Here is a 13924-nt window from a genome sequence, read left to right as displayed (position 1 = left end):
TTTTCTCAGAGTACCGCGTCTATACGCAGCAAGTTAAATCGGGCTAGTCAATTTCCAAAATGGCGACTGGCCGCGACTATGCTAATCAAGCGCGGGATATTTAAATCCCGCGCTTCGTTAGCAACTTCATAGAATCATAGAATACTAGGACCGGAAGGGACCTCAAGAAGTCGTCGAGTTCAGTCCCCTGCCCTCGTGGCAGGACCAAATACTTTCTAGACCATCCCTGATAGACATTTATCTAACCTACTCTTAAATATCTCCACAGATGGAGATTCCACAACCTCCCTGGGCAATTTATTCCAGTGTTTGACTACCCTGACAGTTAGGAACTTTTTCCTAATGTTCAACCTAAACCTTCCTTGCTGCAGTTTAAGCCCATTGCTTCTTATTCTATCCCCAGAGGCCAAGATGAACAAGTTTTCTCCCTCCTCCTTATGACACCCTTTTAGATACCTGAAAACTGCTATCATGTCCCCCCTCAATCTTCTCTTTTCTAAACTAAACCAACCTGATTCCTTCAGCCTTCCCTCATAGGTCATGTTCTCTAGACCTTTAATCAGTCTCGTTTCTCTTCTCTGGACCCTCTCCAATTTCTCCACATCTTTCTTGAAATGCGGTGCCCAGAACTGAACACAATACAGTACTCCAATTGAGGCCTAACCAGCGCAGAGTAGAGCGGAAGAATGACTTCTCGTGTCTTGCTCACAACTTCAGTCGCCTTCATTTGCCTCCCTAGTTCAAACTAGGGGGCAAGTGTAGACGTACCCTCTGGGACAGTTCCTCAGATTTGTTACCTAAAAAAAATGCCTTGAGTTTGGGAATCTCCCTCGCGTCTTCAGCAGTGAAAATCGCTGCAAAGAATTCATTTAGTTTCTTCACAATGACTTTATCATCCTTGACTGCTCCTTTAGCATCCTGCTCCTGATATACTTAAAAAAATTGCTATTACTTTTTGAGTTTTTGGCTAGCTGTTCTTCAGATTCCTTTTTGGCCTTCTTAATTTTATTCTTACACTTTGACAGAGTTTCTGCTCCTATTTTCCTCACTAGGATTTAACTTCCACTCTTTGAACTATGCGTATTTATCTCTCTCTGCTTCTTTTACTTTGTTGTTAAGCTATGGTGGCACTTTTTTGGTTCTTATTATCTAAAACTTTTAAGTGACTGTAGACCATGCCTTAGCTATATCTTGTCTTTGAGTTGTCCTGCTGAAGTCAACAAGACAACTTTCATGTGCAAAGTTTAGCAGGCATATAAGTGTTAACAGGTCAGTCCCTGAAATGTTGCTTTGCTGCATTTGGAGCCCAATCTCTACCCAGCGGAATGGTGCCACGTCCTGGGAACCTGGAAGTGGAACTGACAGAAAAATAAGATTAAAAGTGACTAAGGCTTGGTCTTCACTACAGCATTTAGTTGACATAAAGCAGCTTACATTGACCTAATTATGTCAGGGTACACACTACCACCTTATTGCTGCTGATATAAGTACCCAACTACATTGACAACTCCATTTCCACAAGAAGCACAGGGCTTATGAGGTGGTGTTAAAGTGATGCAAGGTCTGTGTGGACACTGATTCTTATATCAGAAGTTGGCTCTCTTGTCAACTTCACATCTCTACCACAGAGTCATGAAATTGACAAGAACACTGGACTGTCACCCCTGGAGCAGGTGGGGTCCAACTGTCCCATAGGCTCCCTACTCCCAACCAGACTGTGTCCACCCCACTCAGAGCCACATGGCCCCCCCAAGTCACAGCTCTCCCAGTACAGTTGCTGCCTGGGCTCCAAGCTCTGAGCTGAATTGTGCCCACTTGGCTCCCTGCTCCCAGGTTGACTGCCCATTTGGCTACCCAATCTCAGATGGGCTGTGTTCTAAGCTTCCCACAGGGGGGCCCAGCAGCTGCCTGGAGGCTTCCAGCTCACCTCAGGATCCTTAGGTGTCAGTATCCCTTAGATTTCTTTTGTATTATTCCTTTGATTCTGACGGTTGTACCTTTCTCTTGCCTTTCAGCACACAGATGAAGAAAGTCATGCTAACAGTATTTAAACACAATCATGGGGCCTATCAATTCTTCAGAGAAGCGTTACAGTAAGGAACTTACCCTAATTTTGGTTTTCCTGCTTTCCATGGGGGGAGGTCGGTGGGATAGCCTGTTATTTATTTAATATGGACACTGACTGCTCCGTCATTTCCATTTGTAACACGTTGTTCACACAACTGTCTTTCAGTGCTATGGCAACGTAACGCTAAAGGGGAGAGGCCGTGGGGACGGTAGACTAGGATGGAAGGGAATGGGTGGTGGTGATAAGGACGGGTGCACGAGGACCTGGCCATCTACTCACTACTTAAAGGCAGCATAGAGAGGTGGGTTTTCAAGTCTCTCTGCTTCCCTTGCTTACTAGCAGCCCTTCTTGTAAGCTACCTCCCAGCCCGAGTTACAGAAGTAGCTCCATTGGAACTGAATTGCATAAGTTATAGCCAACGCTTGTTCCCTTGTCATTTGAGCTTTCTTTTTATTGTCCCTGTAGTGAAGAGGAGGGTTATTTTAGCTACTGACTCTCTAGCACATTTAATCTACAAAGCTCATAGTTAACCATGACTACCCGTTTTACAGTTGAACCAAGAGGGAAAATGACTTGAGAATAGATCCAGTCTCTCCCCATCCCCCAGTCCTGTGCCCTTTCTGTAGGGTCATACTGTCTAAAACTATATTGTCTTTAGAGTGGTTCTTGGATCTCATAGGTAATTCTTGCCTAGAGAAAAAAGTGAGAGGGGAAGAAACACATTTGCCAACTAAAATTGGATGCAGCCACACTCAAATGCTTCTTTTTGGATGATGTGTTTGTTATCACTTCAGACTTAGCAACAGTGTTTTGCTCTTCTCCATCAGTTTTCATTCCCCATTGTGTATGCCATGCTGGAGGACAAGGAGGGGATTTAGATAATGCAAGGATCATATAAGAGAGCAGAGATCCCTGGCTAGGAGGAGGCGCATCCAGCCAGTTTGAGGCCACCCTGCTGCTGAATGGCTCCTATGACAGCACAAGGAGCCTTCTCCAGTACCACTGTCCCTTGAGTGATTGACAGCAGAGCTGCAGAGGTTTTCCTGCACTGCCACAGGGCCTGTGGTACATGATCTCTGCATCCCTATAAGCAGGTGGAAGAAGCTGCTGTGGTCCTGGTGGAAAGAGCAGAGTCCTGGCTGGATGGGGTCTCTTCTCTGTCTCCCCTTCCTCTTTTTGTGCTTATAGGGATCCAGGATCACTGGTCATGCAGCAGTGCAGGTAGCCCTGTGCAGCTCTAGAGCAGAGGCCTCCCCAGCCAGAACTGTGGACTAAAGCAGAGATCCCCCTCCCCCCAGCCAGAACTGTGGACTAGAGCAGAGACCCTCCCCTCCCCCCAGCCAGAACTGTGGACTAGAGCAGAGACACACCCCCCCCCCCCCCCCCCCGCCAGAACTGTGAGAAGGAGGAATTCCCAGTGTGGGAGGAGTTGCCAGTAGGGATGTAAAATGCCATTTAATCAGTTAACCAATTAAACAAATGTTTAACCAGTTAACCACTTAAATGGGTCAGGCAAGGGGAAGTTCCAGCCCAGCTGGTCTGGAGCAGCCTGTAGCATTGCATGATGGGCTGGCTGGACTGAAGTAACTCCTGCCCACAGGGATGGATGGGGGCTGGTCCAGCCTGGCTGGGCCACCGGCTAATTGTAACTGGTATGCATTACCCTGTAATGCTTACTGGTTAGCTATTCAGATCCCTAGTTCCCAGCCTGCTGCTGAATGGCTCCTGATTCTTGATTAGCCAAACTTCTGATTAGCCAAATAAAATCTGTGTTCCCATACTATTTGGATAATTGAGAGTAGACTGAACCAGGGCATTATGAGTGCAGGACCTCACCTTTACAATCCATCAAATGCAGAAGTAGGCAGAAATCTATACTCTGATTCCTTTTTGTGAATTGAGGCTAATGCAGAGAAGAGTGCAATGGCTCTAGATAACCCAGTAAGTGTACCATTGGCAGAGGTCAGGGCAAGATCCCTAATGCTAACTGAAAGTAATTAATGTTAAGCAGTCTCTAACATGAGTTGTTTCCTAAATTCCTAGGTGCTAGGAAGTAGCTTCTCTCTCTCTCTTTGTTTTGTACCTCTGTAGGTTTGAAATTGATGACACCTCGCCCAGCATGTCTGGCTGCTGCGGGGATGACTGCTCCTATGAGATCCTCAGCCGAAGAACTAAATTTGGTGAGAGCCAGCACTCTCACTCGGGCAGCCACTGTGGAGGCTGCTGCCACTGAGTTTGAACCACCTCTGTGTAGTCCTTCTCACAACACATACCTTCATCTTCCTTCCCTGCCATCCCCATCCTCACATACTCCTTAAGATAGGCCACTGCCTGCCTCTCAGTCAAGAGACTTAGACCACGTTCCGGAGCGTGGATGAAATTGCTCTCCTCTGTGCAGGAGGCACTAGAAATCAAAGTCCTATCCAGCTCTTGGACCTAGTGCTGTGACCTCAGAAAGGAAGCACCAGACGTGTCAATCTGAGGACACTAAATGAAAGCAACTTCAAAGCATAGGTTAAGGAAGCGGCGGGGCATGCAATGAGGACAGTGAGCCAGTAGCTTCTCTTTCCCCCAGTACCCCTCCATTCAACCTACGAGATGTAAATGGTTTGGAGCAAGAGCAATGACATGGCTTTATTACCCACGTCTCAATCCCTGCATATACCATCTGAGGATTAACATTGTTCTTTCCCAAGGTGCTCCATAGAGCTTTAGAACCAATTACAATGCAAATACAAGATTCTGAGCCAAAAATAACCCAGGCATATCTTAGAACCTTTGAGAATGTTTTTATGCTTCACTCAACCCTCATGGGTCCCAAGTTCAGGGTTCCATGTAACACCTGTAACACCTTAATGGTGATGGCTTCTGCAGAAGAAATGCAGAGAGTCATGCTCAGGTATTGATGGGCAATTTCCAGCTCTTCCTGGCTGTAAAATGTAAGATACAGCCTGTAACTTTTGGGATCTTAAGATGGATGAAAAAACACACCCCAACAACTTTGTGAGCAAAACTGCTTTCACTTTCTTTGCTAGAGCAAGGAGAGTCTGTTTCATGTTTTTGTTTCCCTGCAGTTGGTACCAAGTACTAAAAAGAAATAGAAATGGATTGTAAGATCAGTGCATTGGGAACATTTGTGGCTCAGCTGAAATGCCCATGGCCTGCCAATTACATGTAGCAGTCAAGGATTGAGTGTAGAAGAGCAGTGGCTTTCAGTCCGAGGCTGTCATGCCACAGTCCTGTTGCTTTTTTGTGTTCTAGCTATCGCGTGCTCTCCACTGAAGCAAAGCAGAACTGGGAGCTCTGTAAGGCTGAGGGAGCTAGCAGTGGTAATGGGCTTACTTGATTGTACTGACTGTGTGTGATCAGTAATAGTCAGATCTCATGTGAGGGCCCTATCCTCTCTGCAGTGGCTGCTCTGCACTGTTAGAGCATGTGTCTAAGCTGGAAACTTCTGTGTTCTGCAGACACCCCAGTCAAGTAATTTTTCTTCTCCGTGCCTCAGTTTCCTCATCTGTAACATCAGGATTGTACTGACCCAGCTAATGTCTGTAAACACTTTACAATACGTGGCTGGCATGTGCTAGGAAGCACATAATCTTTCTGGCTGAGTATAACCCAAGGAGGAGAGGGTGGAGAAGGGCTTTCTCCACACCGGTGCTGGCTGGAACAAGTTACATAACTTAGTGCTCTACTGGAAACATGTTGAGAATCAGGTTAGCATAAAGGATCCATAATGTAGGACCAGCCATGGTCTGTTGACTTAATGGAAGGGAGGTTGTAGAAAGCAGTCAGTGGTAGAAACGGTCTGAATCTTGTGATTTTTTTTTTTTAAGGCCTCTCTATAACTTTTTCTTTCTTCTCAAGGATAAGAAACAGTCATGGAGTCTGTGACTCCTTTTTATTCTTAAGCTACTCACAGAAGTCCCACCCCACTCCATGGGGGAGGACAGTTCTCGTCTCCCATACACCTAAGGGCAGGCCAGTGGCTCACCGCTTGAGTTCCAGCCTCTATTTATACCAAATCCAAACCCTTTCAGTAGGAACAGCAGCAAGTTCCTTTTTGCAGCAGATGCCTTTTGCCCTTCCTCAGAGCATGGCTTCCCATTCTGAGCCAGGGAGTAGGAGGGCACCTTTCACCTCAATGAGGTGTGTTGGCATCTTCACTTTGGGGCTCCTGGTGGGGCCCAGCTGGAGTCGACGGGACTTTAAATCTCCTTTGTCTCAGAGCAGTTGTTGTGGTAAAGTTCTTTGTCTTCATCTTATCAGGTGCCTCTGTTCCGAGTAGAACTTTTATCTGCATTGCACCCATTGGGGGGTTCAGACTTATACTTGTTCCAGCCATGGGGAGTAGGACCTCTGCTTGTCTCATACCAGATGTTGCACCTATAGGGGAGTAATGACCTCTACCTGCATTGCACATGCTGGGGTAGGACTTCATCTTGCGCTAAGTATTGCACCTGCTAGTGGGTAGGACCTCTATCCATGTTGCGCCATGCACACCCAGTTTCAAATACCTTCCACAGTTAGATCTGATGCATTTGTTAAGTGTTGCCATTCTTTGCCCATCCCATCTTCCAGTTGGTCCAGTATAGGCTCCTTTGTTTTTGGTCCCTCCCCTTCAGCAATCATTTTTATCTCCGCTATTCCCAGACTCCCATGCCCTGTGGCAGCCCCGGCACTTCACTGCCAGAGTCTAGATGCAGGAGTGCTTTGCTTTATCTGCCATAGTTAGACAGTTTAAACTCAGCTGCAATTTAGCCTCTTTCTGGGGTGAGAGAGTTCTCTGTTGGAATTGTGAAATGTATCCAATTGAGCTAGCTACTTTCTAGCTCTGAAAGCCACCATTCACAGGGCTTGCTGCATGGAAACATAATATGGACATGATTTTTCAGGGAGTCAAACATCCTATTTACAGGGGGAATTGGACACACAATTTTGATAGGCACATGTGAAATTCCAGCCATCGCTCTTCTACAAAGGCATGTTATTTAGGCCCAGGGAATAACCTGTTTGTTTTTATAGGGATGGTTTTTTCCTTGAAACCTGCTTCTCTCTTTCTAACCATTTGCATCCATCCACCGCTGCCAAGTTGCACTTTGAGAGAAAGATGCTTTAAACTTTGGCCTACACAACCCTGCAATTTCAGATCTCAGCGAACAGAAGTGTTCATTTTGAAGGGAGATTGGGGCAGAAATGGGATAAATCCTGCTGTTCACTCTTCAGATTTGCTGGGCATGGAAGCCAGGATTTTTGAAGGGACTAGTGATTTTGGGTATACCTCTATTTATATTCTTAACTCAGACACCTGAAAAGAGGCCTTGTTTGCAGAAAGTACTGAACATCGGGTCTCTGAGGCCTCTCTAGATGGGCAGAATCAAAAATAAACTAGTCACTGTAGAAAATGTTACTGACCCATGCACACTTTTCTCCCTTTGCTGTGGCTGACATCTTTCAAACACAAATGCAGACCAATTAACCTTCAGTTTGTGCTGTAGGGGATCAACAATGACATGAAAGTTTCCACCCATTTATGAGGGATTTTTAAGACTTTTTTTCTGCATCAGCAATGTCCAGTTTCATTTGCTGGCAGTGTTTAGTATGCACCCAGTCATTAAACTGATGGGAGATGCTTTCTTAATGACCACTACATCTCCTACTTTGCTCAAGGTCAGAGGCATTCAATCTCAGTAGTGCGATTATTTTGGATTGTCTCATCCTGTCTTGACCAGTTCAGTCTGGTTAATGCTTGTGGCTACAGTGTTTAATGTTAACTCAACTTTTAAGAGTGTTTCTCTCTCATGTCTGACTTCTCCTGCAGTGTGGACATGACAGATGGTGCTGCATCTCCTCAGTGCCTCCCTTGTACATGAAAGCCTTAGGCCCCTACTGCTGCTGCCTTTTCTGGCTCTTTACACCAGCCATGGGCTTACATCCTCTTCTACGTAGCCATCTGTGATTGCTGCTGCTTTTGTCACCCCCTGCTTAAACGCTGCCCCTCTGCTCTATGCCTCTGAGGGCAGAGGAACCACTGCTGGCAACCAGGGAGCATCTGTTCCTGAATCAAAATCATCACAATCCCTTAAATGCTGAAGACCCTATAAACTGCAAGTCAGCTTCTGTTTGTGCTCAACTTCCACTTCCTGCCTATCCATCAGACAGGCTAAACTCCCCACCAGAATGGCATCCCCTTTTCAGCCAAATGAGAAACCCTTCCTCCTCCTTTCTAACAAGGTGCATCAGCAGCCCACATTAGCCCTCTTTCTCCCACCCTTTAGCAAAGCCTTGTCACCACATTATCAATGACAGAGGATTACTTTGGCACCACGTTTTAGCTACAAAGCAGGATGCATTTTCGTGGCACATGGATGGGGAGCATCTAGTGCAGGGGTGGGCAAGATGCAGCCTGCGGGCCGAATCTGGCCTGCCAAGCCATTTGCTCCCACCCTCAGCCCATCCTGCCAATCTGAGATCTGGGGGTGGGGAAGTGTGCAAAGTCATTCACTCTTCAAAGTGGCTGGTGGCTCCCTCCCCCGCCAGGGGTGCATAGCACCTAGAGGGAGCCACCAGCCATTTTGAACAGCAAATGACTTCACACACTCCCTTGCCCCCAGGTCCCAATTAGCCTGGAGAGTGCGTGAAGTCTCCTTCCCCCACCAGGGACGTGTGCTGTCTAGAGGGAACTGCTCAAGGCCCCGTCCCTTCCGGGGTGGAAAGTGGAGCCGGCCTGCGACCATGAACCAAAGTTCATGAAGTGGCCCCCCTGCAAAAATGATTGCCCATCCCTGATCTAGTGCTATTCCTCTGCTGTTATGTCTGAGATGATTGTGACTCTGGTTTATTAGCTAAATCCTAAGATGGTTTTAACTCCTTGGCACCTAGTATTTGTCTTTCAGTGGACACGTGTATCATTCTGTTGATATTGGGTTTTAATTAATATCAAAGAACACAGAAGCATTTGAAGGAGTCAAACTGCATTAAGAATTGCATAGTCTTTGTATAGGGAAATTTAATTTGAAACCTGACAACTTTTGGCCTGTAGTTTTGGCATCTATGTCCCAATCAGATTTGTACTGAAAAATCTAGCACTATGTAGGCCAGACACTTGACTCTGTACAGTCTAAACCTTATTTTGACTCCTTAGTCCAACTCAGTCAAAGCACTTCGTGCCTGCTTGACACTAAGCGTGTTCTCTGATACTTTCCCACATAGGGAAGCTTTGCTGAATCTGGGTAGCTCTCTGCCTGGCAGTGAATTCCAACAAATACAAGGATTCTAGGGTTTTTAATGATTCCCTTGCCATTTTTTCCTTGACCTAGTCTCCTTTTATAACAGCCCAATAACTACTCTGTGGCATGTGTGATAGTGGGTGAATTTTATAACTAGCTGCAGTTAGGCCTGCTTAAAAAAGTAAAAGTAATTTCCCTTCTTGGCAGTCTCCTTACTCTCCCCACTGTCTCTGCCTATCGTAAATGGAGTCACCAGTTAGATCCCAAAGCAAATTGATGTGAGTGTGTGATACTTTCCTTTAGCCATCTCTTTACCAGCTCATTCTCTTCATTGTGAAAAGACAGACAGGTGGAAGGAGTGGAAGGTTCTAAAACAACCCCGATTTTTTTATTTTGTTCTTTTTAAAGAAAATTCCTCCCTCATTCCCTTTTTACATGAGGGACTCTTACCTCCTCTCTTCCTCTTTTGCTCCAGTTTATTCTAACTATGGCTAAACAAAAAGGGCTCCTCAGAAAATTCCTGTCTCCCTTGTCCCCTTTAATGAATATATTCTTTGACGTAGCAAGTTGATCTATACTTTTGTTTGTCTTCTTGGTACCTTTTGAGGTAGGATCTCATGCCAAGTCTAGTTTGACAGACATAGCTGACCTGTTTGTACTGTATCATTTGTACTGGGGCAGGGCATGTTAAGTTTTTTCCCTAAGCCTTGTCTCTCTTTATTTCACTTTTTACGTTGATCATGTGTTGGGACTTCTGCGTGCGTGTGCATGTGTAAGGTCATTTTATTTGCGTTTTTTCCCCTTTCCGTTTCTAAAGGAAAATTTAAAATAAAACCTCACTTCTGATGATGTTGGGTTTTTTTTAACTAGTAATTATTCTCACTGGAATCAAAGGGAAAAAGCTAATCTTTTTGCATTGGTTTTATTTGTACGTTACAAATAAAAACAGTTTGTTCAATGTCTGGTGTATTTTCTGCTGCAGGGGTGGGGCAGCAAAGCTTATAGAGGTAGAGAAAACTTGATTCCTGAGTGGATTGGGGGAGGGTAGGTGGGTGGGATCAGGACACTTCCATGTTGTACCAATCTCTGGGAGAGGAGTGAGGTCTAATGTGTTAGAACAGGGCCCCTGAGAGTCAGTACTCCTGGTTTCCATCACCTCCTTTAGGAGATGGTGTGCTTTGGAAATATTAAATGCAGAGGGCAAGATTCCAGCTTTCTCTTCTCCTCTATGGGAGAGGAATGGGGTCTAATGGTTAGAGCAGGTGGTCAGGGGTCAGGACACCTGGCTGTGGGTGGGAAATGGGACCTAAAGGTTGGAGAAAAGTGGGGCTGAGAGCCAGGACTCCTGGATTTTATTTCTAAGTGATGACCCAAATTACATAAACCTTTTTCTTCTGAGATACATAGTGAGTTTGTAATTTCAGAGTTCAGAGTAGTTTCAGGTTTCATGCCATGTTTTCCTAAAATAGCTTTTTTTTCCCTCCCCAGTTTCCGTGTGAAAGACCAGCCACAAAAAGATTTAACTATTTTTACTTTGGGAACGAATGAAACGGAATAGACAGCAAGCATTGTAGGATGCATGAAGTATATTGAAAGGAGATTCTTACCCTTTGCTTACTGGGGGCTAAGGAAAATGATGGGAATTAGTATTAGACCAAAGTAGTTGTAGACTGGAGGCACTTAAACTTAATAAAAGCTGTTTGCCTACCTTTATAAATGCAGTTTTTTATCTTTCTCTCAGCTATGTTAAAACTAAAATTGCCTCTCTGCATTTACAGGTAGAAAGATTAGTATGTCTTGTAGATATTTTTGTAAGGCCAGAAGGGCGCATTAGATCATGTAGTGTGAGCTCCTATAGCACAAGCAATAGAATTTCACCCTGTTATTCCTGTAATAAGCCCAATAATTCACTTGTTGTTAAAGTCTTTGTTTTCCATTAAGGCATCCAGTCTTGATCTGAAGATGGCAAGAGAAGAAGAATCTACCACTGTCCCAGGGAAATTTGTTTCAGTGGTTAATCACCTTTGGCGGGATTGCTGACAGAACTTTTTGGGCCCCTGGGCAAGGTTGCAGCGGGGAGGGGAGGAGAGCCAGGCTCTGGGTCCCTGAAAGGGGCAGGGCCTTGGATGGGAGCAGGGCTGGGGTTAGTGCCCCCCAGCCAGACCTTCAGTGTTGCCTAGCCTACACCACTTTGGGTTCCAGTCACTTAGCAATGGCAGAGAGGGGTCTTGGACAGGGGTCTTTTTAAGTGGCTGGACTCTGGGGCAGCTTCACCTTTTGCTGCTCCCACCTCACCCCAGCAGTAGCCCTGACCTTAATTGTTACAGGGCCACACTACTTCTAATTATGGGTACACTTAACGAGTGTTCTTTGCAGGTGCCTGAGGCACAGCAATGGAGTTTTCCCCTTTTCTAGTGGATGAGGGTTAATTTAATGGAACATTCCTGGTTTCCCAGGCTGTTGAATGGGAGCTAAATTGTGAGAGTCATAAGCAAAGCTGCTTGTTTACTTGTTATACTTGACATGTACAGAAAAAAGTGATTTCCTCTGTTCTATATTTCTGTATTCTTTTAACCTTTGTAAAGTCTGGGTACAGTCAGGAAATAGACCAAACTACCACTATTGCCAACCAATCATGTCACATTTGTTCTGATCACCAATTACCATTTGTGTAAAGTGCCCTGTTTTATGTCTCTGTATGGATACAGAGTAGGCTTTGTTGTAATGCAAACAGTCTGTGAACAGGTCAGTTCTTTGCCCTGAAGAACTCACCATTTTGGTAGACCAGCGGTTCCCAACCTTTTCCAGATGGGGACCCATTTTGACAATTCAGGAAGACTTAGTGACCCTAGGCAATTCAAAAACAGGGGGAGAAGGGAGGACAGAGCCACCTGGGGAGACACTTGGCGACCCTTTTGAAATGGAATGGTGACCCATATTTGGGTCCCAACCCATAGGTTGGGAAACCCTATGGTAGACAAAAGGGCAGGCAGGAAAATTGAGGTGCAGAAAGGGAAAGAAACTGTGGCACATGTCAAATGGAAGACAGGCATTCTGAGTGGCAGTCTTGTGGACAATCCTGCATCAAAAGAGTTTTCTGTCTTCTAGCAACCATACAACTTGCCCCGAAGGTAAATCAAGCTGCTGGATGGCAAGGAAGGAGGCCTTGCCCGGAAAAAGAACTGAGCCCTGCATCAGGACAGGAGAGCGAGTACAGTGTATGCAATGTGGAGGGAGGAAAGTGCCCGTCCATAAATTATTTGATGGGGATGGGGAGAGGGGATTTAATGAATAAAAAAGCTCCATTAAGACACCAAAAAAACTGATATGAAGGGAGGAGACATGGTGCTAATGGAATCAGCCGTGGCCCAAACACACATTGCACGAGGGTAAATGTGGTGGAAATTGAGGTATTTAAATACTTCATGTAGATTGCTTTCTACCTGCCCTCTGTGGGAGTGATAGTTTGCTTGGAATTTGATTTCCTTTGCATGGCAGGTGGCTCCAGCTGCATGTCATGGGGAGAGCATAGGCTGAGACACACGAGCACTAACCAAGGTGAAATTGATGGCTGTGACAGGAAGATGCCATTTAGAAGCACTTCCTATGGACAATGGATGGACCCACCTCATCAGACTCTTTGTTTGCTGATCCACATCTGCTAGAAAATGGAGAGGGATGCCAGGATGTAGTCCCCTATACAGTCTGCATATTTACACTTGGGAGGACTGAACAGGGGAAGATAGGAAGAGAAGTTAGTGGTAACAGCTAGATGGCTCAGCCCTGCTGTGATAAGGTCTGTGCAAAGGAGATGCCAGCCCTTGGAGAGCTTGCATATTTGATACAGATTCGTGCACTCTGAGGCTAGAAAGGATTGCTCTGATCATCCAGTCCGTGGGTGGGGGAACTTTTTCAATTAGGGGCCACTAGCCAACAGAAAAATCAGTCCAGGGCCACACAAGCAAAAAACAAATCTCTCATTACTTATGTGCTCCCAGTGCTCCTAGGACGGGAAGAAAAAACTCCACTCCTCACTCACACTTAATTCAGCATGCACCATGCTTGAGCCTTAAGACTCAGGGCTTCCAGCCCACAGAGCAAAAACTTGTCATGAACCAGTTCAAATTAAGCCTGGGGCTGGATCTAGCCTGCAGGCCATAGGTTCCCCACCCCTGATTTAGTCTGAATTAGTCTGTACACAGAAGCTGTAGATTTTTTTGCCTTGGAAGCTAGATTAAAACATGGCATTTTAAGTGATTTAATCCCCTATGAAAGACTCCATGTGATGAAGTCCACCACCTCCCTGGTGACTCTTGTATTTAATCACCTTTACTGCTAGGAAGTTATGTCCTATTTCATTTGTCTCCACTGACACCTCCCTCTCAAGCCTGGTTATTTTGCTTCACCACAACAGTGGGAAGCAAAGCAGCCCAGCTCCCTGGATGGCTTGGGAGATGGCAGCAGAGTGGACCAAATTTGTGTGTCACTCCACTTCCCTGTGGCTCCTGTCGCTGTAGTGAGTGCTGGGGGGTCTGATCCCTGTTGTCAGCCCCAGCCCACCAGGGCCCTGTGGGTTAACCTGAGTGTGGGGGACTTTCACATCCCTTGGACAGTTGGGGTGATTCCA

The 13924-nt window shown here is 45.7% G+C and overlaps 1 protein-coding gene across 2 annotated transcripts in view; it reads left to right on the top strand.

Annotated features, from left to right (window-relative positions):
• The window catches only part of NAA40 (N-alpha-acetyltransferase 40, NatD catalytic subunit), a 33635-nt gene extending 23380 nt beyond the window's left edge, over window positions 1–10255 (top strand). For both annotated transcript variants that reach the window (XM_006125067.4, XM_025185662.2), the window contains exons 7-8: window positions 2016–2093; window positions 4160–10255. In XM_006125067.4, the coding sequence (XP_006125129.1) occupies window positions 2016–2093; window positions 4160–4301 (220 nt within the window). In that variant the 3' untranslated portion in view covers window positions 4302–10255. The remainder of the gene's footprint in view (window positions 1–2015; window positions 2094–4159) is intronic.
• The last annotated feature ends 3669 nt before the right edge of the window (window positions 10256–13924 follow it).

The sequence above is a fragment of the Pelodiscus sinensis genome, chromosome 11 (genome assembly GCF_049634645.1).
Source record: "Pelodiscus sinensis isolate JC-2024 chromosome 11, ASM4963464v1, whole genome shotgun sequence".
In the NCBI taxonomy this organism is placed as follows: Eukaryota; Metazoa; Chordata; order Testudines; family Trionychidae; genus Pelodiscus; species Pelodiscus sinensis.
The sequence above is the reverse complement of the archived record's forward strand: the minus strand, read 5'-3'. Positions and strand labels throughout refer to the sequence as shown.